Source organism: Myotis nattereri (genome assembly GCF_964212035.1).
Source record: "Myotis nattereri genome assembly, chromosome: 10".
NCBI classification, from domain to species: domain Eukaryota; kingdom Metazoa; phylum Chordata; class Mammalia; order Chiroptera; family Vespertilionidae; genus Myotis; species Myotis nattereri.
The window spans coordinates 27,259,922-27,282,608 of record NC_138085.1 but is presented as its reverse complement, the minus strand read 5'-3'; the positions used below and the strand labels follow the sequence as shown (position 1 = coordinate 27,282,608).

The window sequence follows — 22,687 nt, the reverse complement described above, 5'->3', positions numbered from 1 at the left end:
CAAGTTGGACCGTCAGGTGTCACTACCTGCACTTCAGCCTGGCCCTGCCACAGCAAAGGGCTGGCTTCGGGCAGTCCCCTCCATCTCAAGGGCCCAGACCCCAACTGTTCAAATCACCCACAGGCTCACTCACCCTTCCAGAGCTGACCTCCCACTCCAGCAAAGGCTCCTTGCGCTGTGATTAGGCAAAGGTCAAGTCCACACCCGGGAGGAAGGCGTCCCAGAGGCTGAAGAGGGCTGGTGTCAGGGCCCCACCTCCACAAACCTCTTCCAGAGCCTCGAGGGACCCTCATCTTGAATATTTTTAAAGAGATCCCCTCAGATGGTGGAGGTGTCCATCCTTTAAAGCCTGGCTCTACTACCGGCTTACACCATTAATGGTAAATAATGAAAAATAGTTTCCATTTCTTTGAATTAAAAACTTATTTGATACATAGGGGTGGCAGAGGTGGCTCTGAGCACAGGCCAGTGCTGAGAACTGGGAGGGTGGGGCCTGGCCCTAAGGCTCTGGGGAGCCATGAGGCCACAGAGCTACACTCCACCTGCCTCCTGCCACCCCCCACAGGGAAGTCGTGTCCGTGTTCCCCCAATGCTCTCTCATAAGCTCCTGCTGTGGCGGATCTAAGGGAGCTGCCCAGAGCTCACGGCACTCCCTCCCTCGGAGCCGAGACAGGACCCTACCTGCTGGCCCAGGCATACATGACGCAGACGATGTGAGTGCCCCCCCCAATTCCAGCTCACCCCATCACTTTGCCAGATTTGGTAGGCCTGACCCCTCCCACCCTATCCAGGCCTCCTGGACTTCTGGGCTCAATTCATAAATGAAGTTTAGCCTGGCCAGCATGGTTCAGTGATTGAGTGTCAACCTGTGAACCAGGAGGTCAGTTTGAATCCCAGTCAGGGCACATGCCCAGGTTGCGGGCTCGATCCCCAGTGTGGGGCGTGCACGAGGCAGCTGATCAATGATTCTCTCGCATCACTGATGTTTCTATCTCTCTCCCTTCCTCTATGAAATCAATACAAAATATATAAATACATGACATTTAAGACACAGAGTCTGTTCTCAAGACACCAAAGGGAATGAAACTCCAAGGACACCTGGGGTACATGGGAGGGGGGGGGGTGTGTTCTTTGAGGCTTTTGTTCTCACATGACCTGGCTCGATGGTCTCCCCACCGTGACAGTCTTGGGACAGTGACTCTCTCTGAGAACCATTCCAGTGGCCCCAAAGCAACCACGGATGACCCCTCGAACCTCGAGGGGCTGTCCCCTGAGCTGGTTTCGCGTGAGCCACAGCTATGCGCCCTGTCAGCGTTTGCTAGTGGGAACACATGTTTTGATGCCGGTGGGTCTGCGAGAGGCCCGAGCACACTTGCCAAGCGGGTGCCTGCTAGCCAAGCTCGAGCCCTCAGCGTCTGAGTCATGTCGGATCTGCGCGGGTGTTCTCCAGAAGTTATTTCCATTTCAGACCAAGTCAGAGATGGGTTCTAACCCCCTTGATGTTGCCTATTCCAGTGGTCTTTGCCCAGCACCCACACGGAGGAGGAGAGAAAATGGGTGCTCCTGGGGGAAGGCCCTGTGGCTGTCAGGGTTCCCCAGAGAAAGAGAACCACGAGAACGTGTATGGCACATGTTTACATCTGAGAGAGACAGTGAGAGGCAGAGAAGTTTGCTGTGTGGAACTGGCTCATGTGATTGCGGGTCTGCAAGTCCACACCCGCAGGGTCGGGCAGGCTTGGACCTAGGAGGAGTGGAGGCTGGGACTGGGGAGGAGTGGAGGCTGGGACCTGGGAGGAGTGGAGGCTGGGACCTGGGAGGAGCAGAGGCTGGGACTGGGGAGGAGCGGAGGCTGGGACCTGGAAGGAGCGGAGGCTGGGACTGGGGAGGAGTGGAAGCTGGGACTGGGGAGGAGCGGAGACTGGGACTGGGGAAGAGTGGAGGCTGGGACTGGGGAGGAGTGGAGGCTGAGACCTGGGAGGAGTGGAGGCTGGGACCTGGGAGGAGTGGAGGCTGGGACCTGGGAGGAGTGGAGGCTGGGACTGGAGAGGAGTGGAGGCTGGGACCTGGGAGGAGAGGAGGCTGGGACTTGGGAGGAGTGGAGGCTGGGACTGGGGAGGAGTGGAGGCTGGGACCTGGGAGGAGTGGAGGCTTGGGCTGGGAAGGAGCAGAGGCTGGGACTGGGGTGGAGTGGAGGCTGGGACCTGGGAGGAGTGGAGGCTTGGGCTGGGAAGGAGTGGAGGCTGGGACTGGGGTGGAGCGGAGGCTGGGACCTGGGAGGAGTGGAGGCTGGGACCTGGGAGGAGTGGAAGCTGGGACTGGGGAGGAGTGGAGGCTGGGACCTGGGAGGAGTGGAGGCTGGGACTGGGGAGGAGCGGAGGCTGGGACTGGGGAGGAGCGGAGGCTGGGACCTGGGAGGAGTGGAGGCTGGGACTGGGGAGGAGTAGAGGCTGGGACCAGGGAGGAGCGAGGCTGCAGCTCGAGTCCGTGGTGTGTGAGAAGCATTCTTGCCATCTCTGTTGGGATGTCGGTCTTTTGGACGGAGACCCACACACCTGCTTTATGCTTTAATGCTATTTACGTCCAAAAATTACCTTCACAGCAACTCCTAGACTGGTGACTGACCAATTACCTGGGTGCCGTGGCCCAGCCAAGCGGACACATAAAATTAACCGTCTCCTTCAGACGGAGCCTCCCTCTAGGGTCTGGGCCCGGGGTGCTCAGGGCATTTTGGGTTTTTGCCGTCCCGCTGCCCATAATTGTATAGTTAAACCCAAGCGCCCTTCCTGTCTGCTTTTCAAAACGGCCATGGGAGCAGGGGCCACAGTGGGTGCCAAGAGCTGGCACTATGGCCACACTTCACAGGAGTCACTCAGGAGATGCTCACATCAACCTCGGGAGGTGGCAGCATTATTGTGCCCACTTCACAGACAGGAAGCCAAGTAGTCACGGCGACACACCCAAGACCTCAACCCCACGGCACCTTCCCCAGACCCTGAAGTGACAGGAAGGCTGGGCCCACTTTAGAGGAGTCCCCCGGGAGCCCCAGGAGCCCACCTCTGCCCACCTCCTGATCTCGTGTCGCCGCACCCCTAGCTCCCTTGAGGGCCACCTCTCGTCACCTGCCCCTGGCACCTCTGCATGCCTGAGGGCAGCAAACAAGCTACAGATAACTTTCAAATCCGGGTACACGCGACGCCCACGCGAATGAACCACCAGACGACAGACTGAAGGAGGAGCAGGAATGAAATAGTGTGGGCCCAGGCTCACTATTCGACTCACTCCCCAACCCAGCTGATTCCTTCGCCTACTTGCTGGCCAGCTAACTCCTGCCCAGTTGCCACGTTCACCTGCAGGCCAGTTGTGCCTTTAATAGCATCCGTGTTGTCCTCAGTCAATATCTCCCCTGATGTCCATCCATTCGGAGAGCGTGTTCACTGATGGCAACCAGGATGAGGGGCTCAGAGAAGGCCCCCAGTTTGTTCGCGGCCCCTCTGACTTCCCCATGGTCCCCCCAACACAGATAGACCCTCCCAGGAGTGTTTGCACTGGTACTGGTTGTTTCAGTGCAACACACGTGTGTGCACATCCACACATGATCCAAGACTTACGTGACTACTGAGAACTGACATCTACCAAAGGCTTGTCCTCTACTGTCGGCTCCAAGGAGGTTGGGGTGAGAGGGCAGGGCCAAGGGCCTGGTCCCGGCAGGAAGTATGGGCAAACCCAAAGGAGGAACAATGAGCGCTGTACACTTGGCCGTGGCCTGGGTTCTGGGCCTGGAGTCCTTACTCTTAGAGTAACTAGCCTGGAGCTGTGGCAAATGAAACAGGTGGTGCTTTCAGCTTGTCCTAAACTCTAGAGAACCTGCCCCCCCCCCCGCCCCCCAACCCAGTGTTTCTGGGTGCAATGCTCCTGTGCTGTCTTGGACCCGGCATGTGCGGCCCACCTGCTCTCCATGTCCTCGCTCTCCTTCCTGGGATCTCTGAGGCCGGAGGCCAGGCCCAGGCGGCATCACTTCCTTGTGAAAACCCCGCAGGGGGTCCCCACCCGGGAGAATTCAGGCACACTCCGCACTGTGGGGCTGACGGCGTACGCGTTTCTGTTGCTGCTGTAACAAATCGGCATAAACTTGGCAGCTCACAACACAAATGATTACTTCACAGTTGGCAGGTCAGAAGTCCGACACTGGGCTAAATTCAAGGCAAGACTCCCGGGTTTCAGGGATGGGAGCACAGGTGTCTTTGAGGGGCATTACTCTGCCTCCCTCTTCTCTGCACTCAGCATTGGGACCCTCTGTTTCTCCATCCATCTCAGCAAGCTCCTTCCCACTGCACAGCCTTTGTACTGGCTCTTCCTCTGCCCAGAAAGTCTGCCCCGTCCTCCAAAGTCAGGCTCCCTGACCACTTCCACGAGAAGTCCGCTCTCAGAGGCCTGCCCTGCCCATTGGGTAACAGGAACCCCGCCTCCCGGCAACACAGCACGCCATTCCAGTTGTCTGTCTGCTTTTGATACTTCTCAGGTTTATGTCTTCTCTCCCTGCTTGGTGCTATGCGACAACAGGGCCTGGGTCTGCCTCGTCTTCTCTCCCCAGGCTCCCTGTAGACTAGTGATGGCGAACCTATGACAAGCGTGTCAGAGGTGACACGCGAACTCATTTTTTTGGTTGATTTTTCTTTGTTAAATGGCATTGAAATATATAAAATAAATATCAAAAATATACATCTTTGTTTTACTATGGTTGCAAATATCAAAACATTTCTATGTGTGACACGGCACCAGAGTTAAGTTAGGGTTTTTCAAAATGCTGACACGCCGAGCTCAAAAGGTTCGCCATCACTGCTGTAGACCCTGTTCTCTGACATTCATTTCCTCTTTAGCAGGACCCCATGAGGGGGCGTGTCTACTATCCCCACTGGTCAGAGCAGGACACTGAGTCACAAGAGGCAGGAACTGGCCGCAGGGCATGCAGCAGGAAGAGGGGGCAGGCCAGGCCCCGGCACGGGCACCTTCTGCACTTGCTGCGCTGCCTCCCAGGCCCAGAGCAGCAGCGGGCCGGCAGCGGGACAGCCTCAGGTCACAGGTGTTGAACGAGTGTGTCATCTTACTATGGGCTCCTTCCGGGAGGGTGAAGCCTCTAATGAGGCAATCAGAGAAAAGGCCTAGATCGAGGAGCCCTGAGGGGTCAGGTGAAGGAACATGTGCACGTGTGTGCTCGCTACCGTGTAAATGACTGCCTGGTGTCTGTCCTTCCCTACAGGCAGCCGCTCCGTGCTGCTCGGGTTCTACAGACACCCTGCCTTGGAGGTCTGGGCGCTTCCCTTTCCTTCCTCTCAGCCTGAAGCCGTGTGATTCACTCAGCTCCCTGGGCTGCACAGCGGGTGCCGGCCAAGCTCTCGGGCCCGGCCCTGCCCCCCACCCTCCTGCACAGGTGGGTGAGCAGAGGGAAGGGTCCTCCCAGGCTGCAGTGCACCCTCCCCTTTAATGAGGGTCCAGAGATAACATCATCTCCAGTGGAAAGTGAAAGGTCTGAGTCAGTGGCCAACCGGATGGCCACAGTAGACCAAAGGGCAGCTTGGGGACGCGGAGGCCCTGGGGCTCCAGAGGACAAGTTCCTCGGGCCTTACTCTCCCTGGGAAGGTCCTGGAGGCCAGGCTGCCAGAGGCGTCCACTGTCCCAGGCACAGAGACATGAGTCATGGCTTCCCTGAGGTGCAGCTGGACGTGCTGAAGTGGGTAGGCCTGGGTCCCGTCAGGTGACAGGTGCTGTTACTTCTTGAATGAAAATGCATGTAATGGCCTGCATTTAGGTCCCAGGAAGTTTCTGAGAAGCATGGAAGATGCTGGCAGAAGGTCTGAAAGGATCTAGAAAGTTCTACCACCCAGGGAGTCTGCCCTGTGTCCCCAGGGCTGCACAGCCCATGGACAGATCCGCAGGAGTCAGCAGCCCCGCCGCTGCCCTGGGGGTCATGAGAGCGACCAGCACAGCCAGGCCTGTCAGCAGTCAGGAGAGGAAGTCTCCTCCTGGGGCAGCAGCCGGGACGCAGGTCTGGGCAGGCGTGTGGAGGGGAGACAGTGTCCACATGGTGCAGGGAGCAGCCTCTCAGACCATGGTGGCTTGGTGGGCCTGGGATCCAGTCTTGTGTCCACAGGATCCTCCAGGGCGAGTGGGTCTGGGAGCTCACTGGGTCCTGCCTGACTCAGAGACCCAGCTTCCTGGGTCTCGGTCCACACCCTCCACTCTTCTCTGCAGCAGGGCACCGGGGACAAGGCTCGAGGCCCTGCCTAAAGGTGCCGGGAAAGGAGGAGGTGCTGGGAAAGCCACCACGCCAGCAAGGCCTCCCTTTGCCCACCCTCACCCTGACAGCACCCTTTCGTCCAAACACAGGGGCCTGCAGGGAGTGAATCTCTGGGTCCCGTGATGGAAGGTTTGCAGCAATAGTTCCAGGCCTCCTGCCCTCTCCCACACCATCTGCAAAGAAACGGCCGCTTTTCCCATAGAGAGGGAAATCTGTTTTCCCACCTCTCGGATCTGAGCTGGCCTTGTGACCTGCTCTGGCCAACAGGATGCAGTGGAAGCGAAGTACCAGTCCCAGGACTGGGTCTGTATTAACCACATTGTCTGGTTTCTGTGTCTGATGTCCTGGCTTCTGGGGCCTGTGGACTCAGGCCAGCCGATTGCTGGAGCCCTGGGACAACCGAACACCCTCCCTGCCCCCAGCACACCTTTTACATGCAAACCAGCCCATCCCCCTACCTTTCCTACCCTTACACTCCTGAGACACCAGCGCCCCACACCCACCCACCCACCCAGTCCATCTGCCCCAACAGCCCGGGTCAGGCACAGACAGCTAGGGCACCCCACACTGTGACCTGCTGAAATCACTCCAGCTGGCCGATCGTCACCTCCTTAGCCCGTTACCTGTCTCACCCACTCCTTCCCTCAAACCTTTCCCGAAGTTTCCCTCCCCCTCTCTGCCTGTGCCCCCCCTCCCCCCGCCCCCTGCAGCCTGGCGTGCCCCCTCCTCCTGGGAACTGTAACAAACTGCCTTTTCCATGACAGGCGTCTCCTGATCTGTTGGCCTCACCACACCTGGATGAACCCAACTCCTAGGCCGTGCTAGGGCAGGGTCTCAAGAGGTCTGGTGCATGCTGCAAAGAGTTCCTAAGAGCTTGACACCAAAAGCGTGATCCATAAAAATAAAAAACTGATCAACTGGACTTCATCAAAATGTAAAACCTTTGCTCTGGCAAAGACCCTGAGACAAACTACCGACTGGGAGAAAATGCTTGTAACCCACAGATCTGAAGAAGGACGTGTGTTTAGAACATACAAAGAATGCTCAAAACTTGGTAAGGAAACAAGCCGTTTTTAAATTGGGCCGAAGGCCTCACTAACAGACTACGCATCCGACAAACAAGAACACGAAAAGCTCCCCACAGTAATTAGTCCTTAGGGAAATGGGAAGCCAAACCTCAGATACATTATTCCAATGACCCGGAGCAAACCAACCAGACGGCACTCGGTGCTGGCGGGGGTGCGGAGTAACCGAGCCTTCACACACTGCTGGTGGGAACATAAGGTGATACAACTAACAGGGGAGACAGTTTGGCAGTTTCTTCCGAAGTACACACACACTTGCCATATGACTCAACAATCCCACTCCCAGATGTTTACCCAAGAAAAATGACCATTTACATTCCCACAAAAAGCTGTGTGGGAATGTTCATAGCAGCCCTATTCATAATCGCCCAAAAAAAGAGAACTGTCACCACGGGTGTCGTTCAGTTCTGGGGGGCGGGGGAGGGGGGGAGGGACATCGATCAACAAACTGACCCTGGACGGCGTGGCTCAGCTGTTGAGCGTCAACCTATGAACCAGGAGGTCACGGTTTGGTTCCTAGTGAGGGCACATGCCAGGGTTGCAGGCTCCATCCCCAGTGTGGGGCGTTGCAGGAGGCAGCCGTTCAATGATTCTCTCTCATCGTTGTTTCTCTCTCTCTCTCCCTCTTCCTCTCCCTCTCCCTTCCCTTCTCTGAAACCAATAAAAATACATTAAAAAAAAAAAACAACAACACATGAAAAACCGTGTGCGTCCACACAGTGGAATACTACTCAGCAGTAGTAAAAGAACCATGGGAACTCAGGACAACATGGAAGAATCTTAGCTGCGTTGTGTTAAATGGGCGAAGCCAGACCAATGGCTGTGCGCTCTTCGATTCCATTCACGTGACACCGTGGGGAAGACAAACTGTCGGGTGAAAAGCAGGTCGGTTTGGGGGGCGCTGTCCTGTGTCCTGTCTGTGGTGTTGGTTACCATGCACAGAGTACCGTCCTGTGGTTAAAACTGTGGGAATGTGCACCACACACATTTCCCTTAAGCTATAAAAGGCAGCATCTCAAATGGACGGAGGCAACTGGGAATGAACCTCCCGTGGAGGAGTTTGGAGCCGTGACATCTGATCATAAAGAGAGGCTCTGGGGAGGGGGAAGCCTTCTGAACGCATAGACCCACCCCCAGGCAAGGCGCACGCTGAGGCCCTGAACCCCCGAGCCCAGCGCAGGGCGCTGTTCAATGTTCTCCCTTTCAGAGTGGACAGCAGTTTTGCGAAAGGGCCCCCCACCCACGCATGTGATCCCCACACTGCTCAGCCTCCCTCCTTCCCCACGACCACCTGTTCTCATCAGCAGGTCACCTGCAAAGTGGCTCAGGACAGATGTGCTGACAAGAAGGACACGAGAGGAAAGCCATGGAGATCCAGAGAAGAGCAAATGAGACTGTCCATCCCCACAAGGTCCTGCTGCAGACCCTTGCAGAAGCAGCTCCCCGCTACCCCATAACACGCATGCACGCACACATACACAAAGGCACAGCACGGACAAACGCAGGTGCGCACACACACACTATCACACATACAACCAAGCATTCACACAGACACAGAGACGTGCGCACACAGTCACAGGCACCTACACACATACACACGCCAGGTCCCCTGTGGGCTGTCACCTAATACAACAAAGTGAGCACACGGGGATCAGGCACCCCAGACGCCAGTGGGCTGCTGCCAGGAGCTCCTGTGCCTGTCCCGAGGGGTCCCTGGGTTGTGTGCACCCTGCCTGTCTCCTCTGTGGCGGGAGATGGTCCCACGGATGCAAGTCATTCTCCAAACTTGCTGAGTCTCCACCAGCCAACAGGTCTGGCCCGTGGCTCATCCTGTGTTCAGATCAGGTGAACTCCAGGTACACAAGTCACCTCAGGTCCTCATGAGTCCAACCCTCTGTCCACTCAAATTTTTCTGCCTTCAACCCCTTCCTAGGTCCACAGCTTTTAACGCTGAAAGCTGGGGTTCCCTGGGTTTCAGGCACCTGCTTGATTAAAATCACTAGGGATAATTTTTTTAATTGGGAAAGTCAAGATGCCTAAGTCTCAACCCAGACCAACTGAGTCAGAATCTCTGGGGGAGGCAGGCACCAGGATTTCTAGAAGATCCCAGGTGCCCTCCTGTGCGGCCAAGATCTGCCCAGAAGCTGCCCAGCCAGGTCCTGCTCGGACCACCACCAGCATGCCCACGCTCCATGCATTCCACGGAGCTCCTACCAGAAGCTGGTGCCTGCCCCTGCAGTGGGAAAGGCTGACAATAAACATGAAACCTATCACAATGAGTCATTATAAACGTCATTGGGGTGCAGTGGGCATGTGGAGGCTTTCCTTCCCCGTCACTGTTATTGCTGTGGGCGGTATTGTTGGGGCACAAGCTGGGCCTCCACAGAGCGAGAGGGGCTCTGACTCAGAGCTCACCTAGCGGTGCTGGCTGTGAATTCAGCACTTCCAGGTCCACCTTTGGAAGATGCATTTAAATATATATATATATATATATATATATATATATATATATATATATGTATATATATATACATATATATATATATATATCTCAGAGAAAGAGAGAGATAGAAACATCAGTGATAAGAGAGAGTCATTGATCCATCCCCACGAGGTCCTGCTGCAGACCCTTCAGCCACCTTCTGCACTGGGGATGGAGCCCATTGAACCCAGGACCCTTCAGTCTGCAGGCCGACGCTCTATCCACTGAGCAATACCAGCTAGGGCCGGAAGGTGCATTTTTATCTGGACAGATGTGCTGACAAGAAGGAGCTTTTTAAAAAATTAAATGTATTGGGTGGCATCGGTTAATTCGATGTATTGGGGTGACCTGGTTAACATTATATGAGTTTCAGGTGTACACTTCTATGATCATCTGCTGTTTATTGCATTGTGTGCATTCTTACCTTAATTTCCCTCTCCAGTGTGCGCATTCTTATCTTAACATCACTGCTTTATACAAAAGTGAGTCTGGTCCAATAATAAACCCAGCGAGACGCCATCGCATACAAACAAGGAGGGAAAATGAACCGGGAGCCCGCGCGCGTGGGAAAGTCAGCGGCAATGGGCAAGAATGGGCCCAGGGAAGCGCCGGGGCAGTTCAGACGGAGATGGGAAGTGGGGGGGCGGGGACTCTGACTCAGCTGGTACCCGGCCCTGCTCTTGGGGACCCGGTGGAGACCACCATTTCATAGCCCAGGGAGACCTTCCCGTACCCCGACCCCCGCGGAACCCCCAGGGCCGGGGCGAGGGGCTGCGCGGTGACCAGCGGGAGGACGCGTGGGTCTGGCGCCTGTCCCTGAAAAGCAGTCCAGCCCCAGGTCGCTCCAAGCCCCCCGCCCGCGCCTCCAGGGAGGCGGCCCAGGTCTGCGCACCGGCCTGGAGGCGGGGGACACTGACCTGGGCGCCGAGCTGCGCCGGGCCGGCGACGAGCAGCAGCAGCAGGAGGAGGAGGAGCGCGCGGGGGCCGGGGAGTCGCATCTTGCCGGCGGGGACCGCTCTGCCTGGGAGGGAACGACGCTGTCCGGCTGCTGCCGAGTGTGTCCCGCTGGTGCTGAGCGTATCCAGCCAATGCCCAGTGCGTCCAGCCCACAGGGTCCGGGCGGTGGAAGCGCGGCCGGCCGCCTGGGAGGGGAGCGCAGTTAAGCCGGTGCGCGCCGCCTGGGGCGCCTGCGGCCACCAGCGTCCGTGGTCCAGCGGTGGGGGCGCGGGAGGGAGGCGCCGGCCCCCAGGCGGGGGAAGGAGGAGGGGCCGCCCGGCCAGGAATGCGCCTGGAGCGCGCCCAGCCCGAGCCGCAGGCGGCGCGACGCCAGGACCTGGACGGTGGGGAGTGTGCAGGGCCCTGGGGAAGGCGCGGGGTCCGCGCGGAGCAGGAGCACGAGGCCAGGCCGGGCGCGCACCCGCGCGAGGCCTCCTGACCGGCCCCTTCGCGGCGGGGAGACTGCAGCTGACCACCCCCCGCTCCCCACGCACAGTGCGACTCCCACCCAGTTCTGTCCTCTCCACAGCCACGCACGAGCACCGTCCTCCGCCGCAGTGTGGCGAGGAGATGGGCTGCAGAAACTCGGCAGGAGGCCGACCAAGCTCTTCATCCGCGGAGGTCCCTTGCACCCGGTTCTGTAGGAGGAAGCAGATGGCCTCCCGCACTCCTGGAAAACATTATCTAAGTTCTCACTGGAAAATGTTTTCAGAGGCAGCGCTGCAGATGGCACGGTGCACACCACGTGTGCCAAGCCCCACATCTAGTCCTTTTCCGCACCTCACTTAGCAGAGCCCACTCGGAGCTCAGCAAGCTGCGCCTCCGGGAAGGGGTGTTTTCCTTGGAAGGCAGAAGGGGTTGGGGAGTCCCCTGGGAAGCGTGGGGCAGAGGCCAGCGGCCACCTGAGCGTTCACTACCCAGAAAACCCCACGGTGCCTCTCTGGCCACCTTCCTGCCAGAGGAAGTGGAGCGGCCCATGTAAGTACATGTTGCATCCCTGGTGAGACATCTTGAGGAGAGACCTGGGCAACTTCGCTGCTCCCTTGTCCGGGTGGAAGGGGCCAGGCAGCCTGCGGAGACTGTCTTACTGCTTCATCTGTCATGTGTTTGCTGTCTGTGCCCACGCAGTGTCCCCTGTTCCCTCTGTACCCCTCACCCACTAGTGAAAGGTTCGTTCTGGTCAATGTGGTCTTGTTCATTTTGCATTCTATCCCACCTGTGTTTGCGCTGCAACACCTCCCTCCCCCCCCCCCCCCCCCGCCCCCCAAAGAGGGGCGGCACTGCTGGGACAGGGAGGCCCTAGGAGGCTGATCCAGATCAGATGCCAGAGCCCTAAATGGAAGGCGACCATAGGACAAAGGTAGCAAATGGAAATTAGTAAGCAGGAAAAAATGCCAACAACCACCCACCCTCCAAAAGCGCCAAAACCCGACTCCTGCAAACGAAGTTCCTGAAGTCCTGTGATCGTGTATGTAAGTAAAGGTGGGATGAGGCCCAAGGCAGCCTGTCCTCGGCCAGCACAGGTGGCTCTGGGAGGAGCCCTGAGACTTGAGTTTGTCTCTGGGGCAAGTCACTCAACCACACTCCATTCACTTTCTTCATCCTCGAAGTCGGGAATCGAATCGCGGTCTCTTTAAGCTTGATGAACCCATAGAGAGAGCAAGAGAAGAACAAAGAAGGCCAGAGGCTGGGTCCCAGGGGCTTGGTTCTCTGTCTCACCTCCCTCGATTTTTGGTGATGGAGGCAGGCCCTGCAAAGCCAGACCTTGTCAAGTTTGTCTGAAAGCAAAGACCAAGGCAATAAGCCAAGTGTCCTGCATTCAGGGCTCCCAAAATTAACCTTTATCTTAATATAATGGTCCTGTTGGCTCTCTTATTACTTCTGTCTACAAAAGAATGCCCAGCCTAGGAAAATGCCTTATAAGAATTTATTTGAGCCAAACTAATGACAATTGCCAGAAAGCAACATCACAACAGATTGAAAAATGCTCCAGTAAATGGCAAGTTTACAGCTATCTATACTAATAAAAGGGTGATATGCTAATTAGACTGGGAGACCTTCTGGATGTCCTTCTGGACAAAGCCATGGTGGTGGGGCTGAGGCAGAGGCAGTTAGGGGTGATCAGGCTAGGAGGGGAGGGCAGTTGGGGGCGAGCAGGCCTGTCGGGGGGGTAGTTGGGGGCGAGCAGGCTGGCAGGAGGGGGCAGTTGGGGGCGATCAGGCCAGCAAGGGGGGCAGTTGGGGGCGAGCAGGCCAGCAGGTAGAGTGGTTAGGGGTGATCAGGCAGGCAGGCAGGTGAGTGGTTAGGAGCCAGCAGTTCCAGATTGCGAGAGGGATGTCCAACTGCCGGTTTAGGCCCCATTCCACAGGGATGGGTCCTAAACTGGCAGTTGGACATTCCCTGAGGGGTCCCAGATTGGAGAGGGTGCAGGCCGGGCTGAGGGACACCCTCCCACCCCCCGTGCACGAATTTTGTGCACCGGGCCACTAGTCTATAATAATAAAAGGGTAATATGCTGATTTGACCTGATGTCTTCCGGACGTCATTACAGACGTCCTTCCTGACAAGCCAGGGCCGGGGGAAGCCAGCTTGGGTCCTGGGTGCCTGTGGGCGGCCCGGGGGAAGCCAGCCCAGGTTCCAAATGCTGGAGGAAAGCCGGTGCCAGCAGCCAGGAGAAGGAAAACCTACTCTTGCATGAATTTTCGTGCATTGGGCTTCTAGTTTTAGACATAAAAATCAAAAGAGGATATGTAAGGAGGGTTACATGAAATCCATTAGTGGTTGATTAAGGGGGCGAGAGAAAGCAAAGTGGGGAAACCTCTGGGATTAGATAAAAAATAAAATAGAGAGACACTTCTTTGACATTGGTAGGTACAGGAGAGTTAACAGTCACAGCACAAAGGTATTCAGGGAACAAGATAACAATGAAAGATTCTGTGGTCTCGTGCTCTGGTGCATTGGGCTGCCCCGGGGGGTCTGAAGATGACTCTGACATTTCATAGCTACAATATTTTAGATGCAAAGAGATAACAGACAGGCTCGCTTGAGGTAAGGACTTTCCTTTGTCCAGGGAGCTACAGGCCTAGGACATGACTCCTTTCTAGTTACGGATTTTTATGTTCAGACCATTCTGTGTGGTTTCTTTGGTCTCTGAGTGTGTAAGGCCCGCCATGCAGGCCTCCCCTGAGCTTGTTAACTTTAGTATGTGGCCACTTTTTTGTCCATGCTTCTGTTTCCTCTATAGTTCGTTTTCAAGAGAATATTCTTGAGTGTTGGTGGGTTGGTGGATGGGGGTTTATAACATCTAAAGGAAATATTTTTAAAGGTTTGGGCAAAATCAGTTGCCATCTCCTGAGCTCGGTGCTCTCTTGGATACGTGTGTTCCTACTGTCATGTGGGAATGCAAAGCAAGACAGGAGGGTTTGCGGGAAGTCTAGGCCCTGACCAGAAGCAGCACCAGGTGGAAAAGCCTGTCCTGCAGGGCCCTCTGGTCCCCCGAGGGGCCCCACACCACCCGGCTCACTTTCTGGGTGTCATGGGCTTCTTATCCACTTACCTGTGGCCGAACCCTGCCTGCCGGCTCATTTGAGGCTGCTTCTCTGCCTTTAGCTCCTTCACCCCACACTCATCTGTGCTGCTGAAAGTCACCAGCCCCCACTGGCCACTATGAGGGTCACAGGAACAGAGCCCGGTGTGCGAGCCTGACCCAGGATAACAGGGCAGTACATGAGCAGTCCGAGGTCCCTTCATTACACAAACACTTATGAAATGTAAGGCAGGCACAGCCCTGGGCCAGGCGCTACATTATCCTGTCACATCTAGAGCCGGAGCCAACAAAACTATGAGTCCTGTGTTGAACTTTGAAGAGACTGTCTGCCCATGTATGATGTCATGACAGCGAGGAGAGACATTTCCCCCTGGAAAACAGTCTCCAGTTTAATAAAATGAAAATCGGTGGAAAAACAGATTTGCTTGTGCTATGATTAAAGACCAAACCCTGTTGCCACCTGCCAGAAGGAGGAAAACGTTGCAAATCCACTAATGCCATTCCAGATGCCTCTGGAAGGGACTGAGTGGTGGGTGCACTGAAGGACACAGCCCGAGAAATGAGACACACGCACGCCAAACCTCACCCCTCCATGCTGCCAGCCAGGCCTATTTCTTTATCCATATATTGGGAACAGTATTTATCTGAAGGGTTATTATGGCGTTTCAAAGTAATGACTATAAAGTGTCTCACACAGTGCCTGGCGTATAGTTGGTGCTTACTTAAGAGTGGGGCATTGTCTAAACTGACTGAGTGTCCCTCATTTGGGGACAACATAAGAAAGAAACCAATACCTCAAGCACCCACTGTAGGCGAGGCCGTCTGTTAAGCAGTTCGCAACAATCCAGCAAAATGGGTCCCACTGTTACTCCACTTTGCAGATTGGGAAACTGAGGCTTAGGCTGCTTCTGTAAGTTGCCAGAACTCCAAACATCATTGGGAGAGACATAATGGGGAGAGACAGGATTTACGCTTGGATATGTGGTGCCGGGGAGTGTGCTGTCCGCTGACCATGCTGCAGGGTCCACACACAAGGACCTGCTCATGTGCTCCTTGGCCCTTGGCCCATAGTTTCCAGGCAGATGTATCAAGATTAGCTTCTGAAAAAACTTTCCAGGGTACATTGTTGCTGTAAACTGAGATTACAACTCTTTGGGTTAGGCCCGATGACAGTAACCTCCAAGGAACTGTCGAAAGTAATTCCTGGGTCTAGCATTTCATCTTCAATAGTGTTCAAAACAGACGGCTTCACCAGGTGCCTCTATGTGGCCCTCAGATGCACTCTGCACCTTTCCCCACTGGCTGTCTGTCCCGGAGGTCAGCCTGTGGGGACATCATCAGGTGATCATGCCCTCCGGTTGGGTGTGACCAGTGAGAGCACAGTTGGACAAGGGTGATGTCATACGGTTGAGTCAAGCTGGCTGGGTCCCTGGATGGAAGGTCACTACTCTTTTCAAGGACACCTGTTCTCCACAATCTCTCTCCCGGGGGATTCGGGCCTCAGCATAGTAACAGCGCCTGCATTAGGAGCCCTGGGATAAGGCCCTCCTGGTCGGTACTTCTACCAAAGATGTGGTCCCGTCCATATCTTTGCAAAAAGGTCCTCTCACATTATCCTCACATCTCTTGGCTTTTGACTGATAAAGTGAGCATCAGAAAATATGTTTGCCTCTGGAATTGTGCCTCTAATAGGAAACGAGGTAGATCACACATTTGCTTAAGCTTGTACACACACACTCTTTCTCTGGGGAAAGCACTGAGATGATATTGACTAACCGATATCCAGTCTTCTCCTTTACCAACACAATCCAATTTTTGTTCAGGGCTGTAATATACCCAGTTAAAAATGCCCCTCCTCCCACCCCTGCAGACTGGTGCAGCCACTTTGGAAACAGTATGGAGTTTCCTCAAAAAGTTAAAAATGGAACTGCCATTTGACCCAGCAATCCCACTTCTGGGAATATATCCTAAAAACCCCAAAACATCAAACAGAAAGAATACATCACTATGTTCATAGCAGTGTTATTTACAAAAGCTAAGATTTAGAAACAGTCCAAGTGCCTATCAGTAGATAAGTGGATAAAAAAGCTGTGGGACATTTACACAATGGACTACTATGCAGCTGTAAAAAAGAGGGACCTCTTACCCTTTGGGACAGCCTGGATGGACCTGGAAAATACTATGCTAAGTGAAATAAGCCAATATGAGAAAGACAAATATCACATGATCTCACTTATTTGTGGAATCTAAAGAACAAAATGAATTAACCAACAAAATAAGACACAAAGCATGGAGGCATGGAACCACTGACATATAGGGGTTTGGGGGACAAGAAGAGATAAACCGAAGAAATTATATGCATAGCCCATGGACATAGGCAATAGGTGGTGAGGACTTTGGGGGGGTATAAAGGGGGATATAAAGGATGGGGGCTGGGAGGGGGGATAAAGGGGAAATAGACAGGATATAACTGTAATACTATCAACAATAAAAAATATTTACTTTTAAAATGCCCCCCCCCCCAAACTCTTCAGACTTCCTTGCAATTTAGACTCCCTTAATTCAGACCGAGTTGGCTGTGTGACTTGCTTCTGGCTAATGAGATGTAAGTGAAATACACATCTGGGTGGGGCTTCTTTGAGATTTCCTATTTATTCATTTAGTATAGACTCTTTTTTTCCTGTTAGGTCCTTGAGCACAGACCTAATTGCTGTTTTCAAGTCCTTGACTGATAATTCACCATCTGTTTTGCTCTCTGGTCAGTAACCATTGATTGTCTTCTGAGCGTGGATCATTTTTTCTGGTTTACTGGTTGCCTAGTTGTTTTGGATTGTATCTGGGGATTGTGAGTAATATCTTATAGATACTCCTTTTCCTGTTATGTTACTCTGAATATCATTTTAAAATTGAGATATAATTCACAGACTATAAAATCAATCACATTAAAGGGTATAATACCATGGTGTTTTAAAGTATATTCAAAAAATTGTGCAACCATCACCACTAATTCCCGAACATTTCATAACCACAAAAAATAAAAATAAAAATAAACCAAAAAACCCCATACCCCCTCCCAAAGAAAACAAACAACAACAAAAAAACCATACCCATTAGCAGCTATCCCCCATCTCTTCATTACCTCAACACCTGCCAACAACTGATTCACTTTCTCATCTACATGGATTTGTCTACTCTGGACATTTTGTAAAAACAGAATCATACAATATGTGGCTTTTTGTGACTGCCTTATTTCACTTAGTATAACATTTTAAAGGCTCATTTCATATTGTAGCATGTATCAGTGCTTCATTCCTTTTTATGTTGAATAATATTCCATTGTATGGATATGCCATATTTTATTGATTTATTTGTCAGTTGATGGACAATTGGGTTGTTTCTAATTTGTGGCTATTATGAATAATGCTGCATGTGTGTAAATAAATGTTTTCATTTCTCTCAAGTATATACCTAGGAGTGGAATTACTGATGGTAATTCTTTAATCATTTGATGAACTGACAAACTGCTTTCCAAAGTGGCTGTGCCACTTTAACTTCGTGCCAGTAAATTATAAGGACTCTAAGTTATCTACTTCCTTATCAACACTAGTTTTCTTTCCTTTTTCGTAATAAATAAAAATAAGTATTATTATTATAGCCATTTTAGTGGGCATGGAGTTATAATGTTGCTGCGATTTGCATTTCACTGATGACTAATGATGTAGAACAGACATTTTCAACCTTTTCATCTCATGGCATGCATAAACTAATTACTAAAATTCTGTGGGCTATAATTTTTGACCAAAAAAAATAGCTATAATTTTGATTGATTTACAAAAAATACCAATTCAATTAGAAAATGAGCAAAAGACCTCGACAGACACTTCTCCAAAGAGGACATGCAAATGGCCAATAGATATACTAATTATCTACCCTTTTTGCTACAAAGTGACTTTTTTAAAAAATCAGGTGTCTATTATACTAATAAAAGGGTAATATCCTAAGTAGACCAGACATCTTCTGGACGTCCTTCCGGACAAAGCCACAGTGGCGGGGGCTGAGGCAGAGGTGGTTAGGAGCTAACAGGCCGGCAGGGGAGGGCAGTTAGGGGTGATCATGCTGGCAGGGGAGCAGTTAGGGGGCAATCAGGCTGGCAGGGTAGGGCAGTTAGGGGATGATCAGGCCAGAAGGCAGAGGCAGTTAGGGGCGATCAGGCAGGCAGGCAGGCAAGCAGGCCAGCGGTTAGGAGCCTGTGGTCCAAGATTGCAAGAGGGACATCCCCCGAGGGGTCCCAGATTGGAGATGGTGCAGGCCGTGCTGAGGGGACACCCCCATGCATGAATTTAATGCACCAGGCCTCTAGTCTATGTATATAAAAGCCTAAGCAACTGTTCAATCATTCAACTGGTAGCTATGACGCACACTGACCACCAGGGGGCAGACACTCAACACACAGACATGGAAACAGAACAGACTGTTGAATCTTAGAGGGAAGTGGGGAGGGCGGCAAGAGATTAACCAAAGATCTTATATGCATACTAGAGGCCTGGTGCACGGATTCATGCACTGGGTCCCTCAGCCTGGCCTGTGGAGATCAGGCTGAAACCAGCTTTCTGACATCCGTTGAGGGGTCCTGGATTGCAAGAGGGTGCAGGCCAGGCTGAGGGACCCCACTGGTGCATGAATCCATGCACTGGGCCTCTAGTACTTATATATAAGGATTTCTGGTACCAGGAATTAACTGATCAGACGCAATCTTATTATGTGACATGACCAATAAGATGCAACTCTATTATATGATCTACATATTTATGGTTCAGGACAGGGCATTCACACTAGACAGCTATTGTGTTGGTTGCTGTAATTCTTTTTTTTTATAATCTAAGTAAAAAGGGGTGGGTGCCCCAACCAAATAGTCAGGCATTGCATGCTTTAAAAATTCTTGGGGCACACCAGTATGAAATTGCATCTTTTCATATGCTTATGATTAATTGTACATCTTCCTTGGGAAAATGTCTACTTAGGTCCTTTGTTGTTGTGTGTCTTTTTTGTCTTTTTATTATTGAGTTAAAGGAGTTCATTACTTTAAAATTTTTACTATTATTATTTTTTTACAAAAAATCTACTTGATGTTTATTACACTTAGTTTCTCCAATGATGGTTTAGCAAATTAATTCTTAATATAGTCTAGATATATGATTTGAAAATATTTTCTCCCATCTGTGGGTTGACTTTACCTTTTTTATTGAATTTATTGGGGTGACATTAATAAAATTGTTTCAGGTGTACAGTTCTACAATACAACATCTGTATGTTGTATTGTATGTTCACCACCCCAAGTCAAGTCTCCTTCCATCACAATTTATCCCCCTTTTACCCTTTTCTACCTCCCCCACCTGCCTTTCCCTCTGGTAATCACCATACTGTTGTCTGGGTCTGAGGTTTTGTTTTTTTTTCTTTGCTTAATGGCTTCACCTTTTTCACCCAGCCCCCAACCGCCTCTCCTCTGACAGCTGTCAGTCTCTCCTCTGTCTATGACTCTGTTTCTATATTGTTTGTTAGTTTTTATTCACTAGATTCCACATATGAGTGAAATCATATGGTACTTTTCTCTAACTGGCTTATTTCACTTAGAGTAATTCTCTTCATGTCCTGACTGGTGTGGTTCCATTGTTTGGGTGTTGTTCTATGCACATAAAGGTTGCTGGTTCGGCCGAAACCGGTTTGGCTCAGTGTATAGAGCGTCGGCCTGCGGACTGAAGGGTCCCAGGTTCGATTCCGGTCAAGGGCATGTACCTTGGTTGCGGGCATATCCCCAGTGGGAGATGTGCAGGAGGCAGCTGATCGATGTTTCTCTCACATCGATATTTCTAACTCTCTGTCTCTCTCCTTTCCTCTCTGTAAAAAATCAATAAAAATATATTAAAAAAAAAAAAAAAGGTTGCTGGTTCGATTCTCAGTCAGGGCACATGCCTGTGTTTTGGGCTTGATCCCTGGTAGGGGGCTTGCAGGAGTCAGACAATCATGTTTCCCTCTCACATTAATGTTTCTCTCTCTCTCTCTCTCTCTCTCTCTCCTCCCCCCCCCCTTCCTCTCTCTCTCTCTAAAACCTTTAAAAATATGTTCTCTAGGTCCATCCCGATGACACAAAGAGTAAGATTTCCTTTTACGGTTGAATAATATTCTATTCCACTGTGCAAATGGAATACCACAGCTTTTTTATATTCTCATCTACTGATGAACACTTGGGCTGCTTCCAAATCTTGGCTATTGCAAGTAACACTGCCATGAACATAGGAATGCATATATTCTTTTGAATTAGTGTTTCAAATTTCTTTGGATATAGGCCTAGAAGTGGAATCACTGGGTCAAAAGGCAGTTCCATTTTATTTTTTGAGGTAACTTCATACTACTTTCCACAGTGATTGCACCAGTCTGCATTCCCACCAACAGTGCACGAGGGTTCCCTTTTCTCCATATCCTCACCAACACTTGTTGTTTGTTGGTTTATTGATGATAGCCATTCTGACAGGTGTGAGGTGATATCTCATTGTGGTTTTAATTTGAATTTATCTGATGATTAGTGACACTGAGAATCTTTTCATGTCTATTGGTTATATGTATGTCCTCTTTAAGACGTGTCTATTGAGATTCTTTGCCATTTTCTGATTGGATTATATTTTGTGTTTTTGGTGTTAAATGTTATCAGTCTTTATAAATTGTGAATAGTAACCCCTTATCAGATATATAATTGGAAATTATGTTCTCCCATTCAGTGGGTTCTTTTCATTTTTTTAAATGGTTTCCTTTGCTGTGCAAAAACTTTCTAGTTGATGTAGTCCCATTTGTTTATTTTTCTTCTTTTGCTTCCCTTGCCTGAGGCCATATATAAGAAAAAATATTGCTGCAACAAATATTCTAGATTTTACTGTTTATGTTTTCTTCTATGATTTTAATGGTTTCAAATCTAACACTACAGTCTTTAATCTATTCTGAGTTTATTCTTGTGTGTGCTGTAAGAAGGTGGTATAATTTCATTTTTGTGCACATATCTGTCCAATTTTCCCAACACGATTTATTGAATAGACGCTCTTTACCCCATTTTATGTTTTTGCCTCCTTTGTCAAATATTAATTGACCATGGATTTATTTCTGGTCTCTCTATTCTGTTCCATTGATCTATATGTCTCTTTTTATGCCAGTACCATACTGTTTTGATTACTATGGCCTTAAAGTATACTTTGATATCAGGTAGTGTGATTCCTCCAACTTTGTTTTTCTTTCTCAAGATTGCTATGACTATTCAAGATCTTTTGTGGTCCTGTATAAATTTTTGGAATATTCGTTCTAGTTCTGTGAAATACACCATTGGTATCTTGATAGGAATTGCGTTGAATCTGTAAGTTGCTTTGGGTAGTATGGACATTTTAATGATGCATTTCTTCCTATCCATGAACATTGTATATGCTTCCACTGATTTGTATCTTCTTCAATTTCTTTCTTCAGTGTCTTTTTAAAAATTGTGTTGTTTTTTTAATTTTTAGAGAGAGAAGAGAAATAGATAGAAAGAAAGAAGGAAGGAAAGAAAGAAAGAAAAACATCGATTCGTTGTCTCACTTATGCATTTATTAGTTGCTTCTTGTATGTGCCCTGCCTGGAGATTGAACCCACAGCCTTGGCATATTGGGATTATGCTCTAACCAACAGAGCTACCCAGTCAGGGCTCTTCAATGTCTTAGAATTTTCTGAGTACAGGTCTTTTACATCCTTGCTTAAATTTATTCCTAGGTATTTTATTTTTTTGAAGCAAATGTGAATGGGATTGTTCTCTTAGTTTCCCTTTCTGATAATTCATTATTGGTGTAAAAAATGCAACTGATTTCTGGATATTTCTTTTGTATCCTGCTACTTTCCTAAATTCAAGTATCAATTCTTATAATTTTTGATGTAATCTTTAGGGTTCTCTATATACAGTATCATGTCAGCATGTCTCAAATAATAACAGTTTTACTTCTTCCTCTCCAATTTGGATGCCTTTTGTTTCTTCTTGTCTGACTCCTGTGGTTAGGACTTCCATTTCTACGTTGAATAAAAATGGTGAAAATGGATATCTGTGGGTTGACTTTTCAATCTCTTTTTATTTTCTTTTTAAAAAAATTTTTTTAAAAAAATCTTTATTGTTGAGAGTATTACAGATGTGACACCCTCATGTGCCCCTCCCTCATTATCCCTCTCCACCAGATCCTGCCCCACCCTAGGCCTTCACCATCCTATTGTCTGTGTCC

At 50.7% G+C, this 22,687-nt stretch overlaps 1 protein-coding gene across 1 annotated transcript in view; it reads right to left on the bottom strand.

The window, feature by feature from the left end:
- The window catches only part of FBLN7 (fibulin 7), a 33,277-nt gene extending 21,970 nt beyond the window's left edge, over positions 1-11,307 (bottom strand). The window contains exon 1 of the mRNA XM_081101129.1: positions 10,780-11,307. Coding sequence (XP_080957255.1) covers positions 10,780-10,860 — 81 coding nt within the window. The 5' untranslated portion in view covers positions 10,861-11,307. The remainder of the gene's footprint in view (positions 1-10,779) is intronic.
- Positions 11,308-22,687: the final 11,380 nt, after the last annotated feature.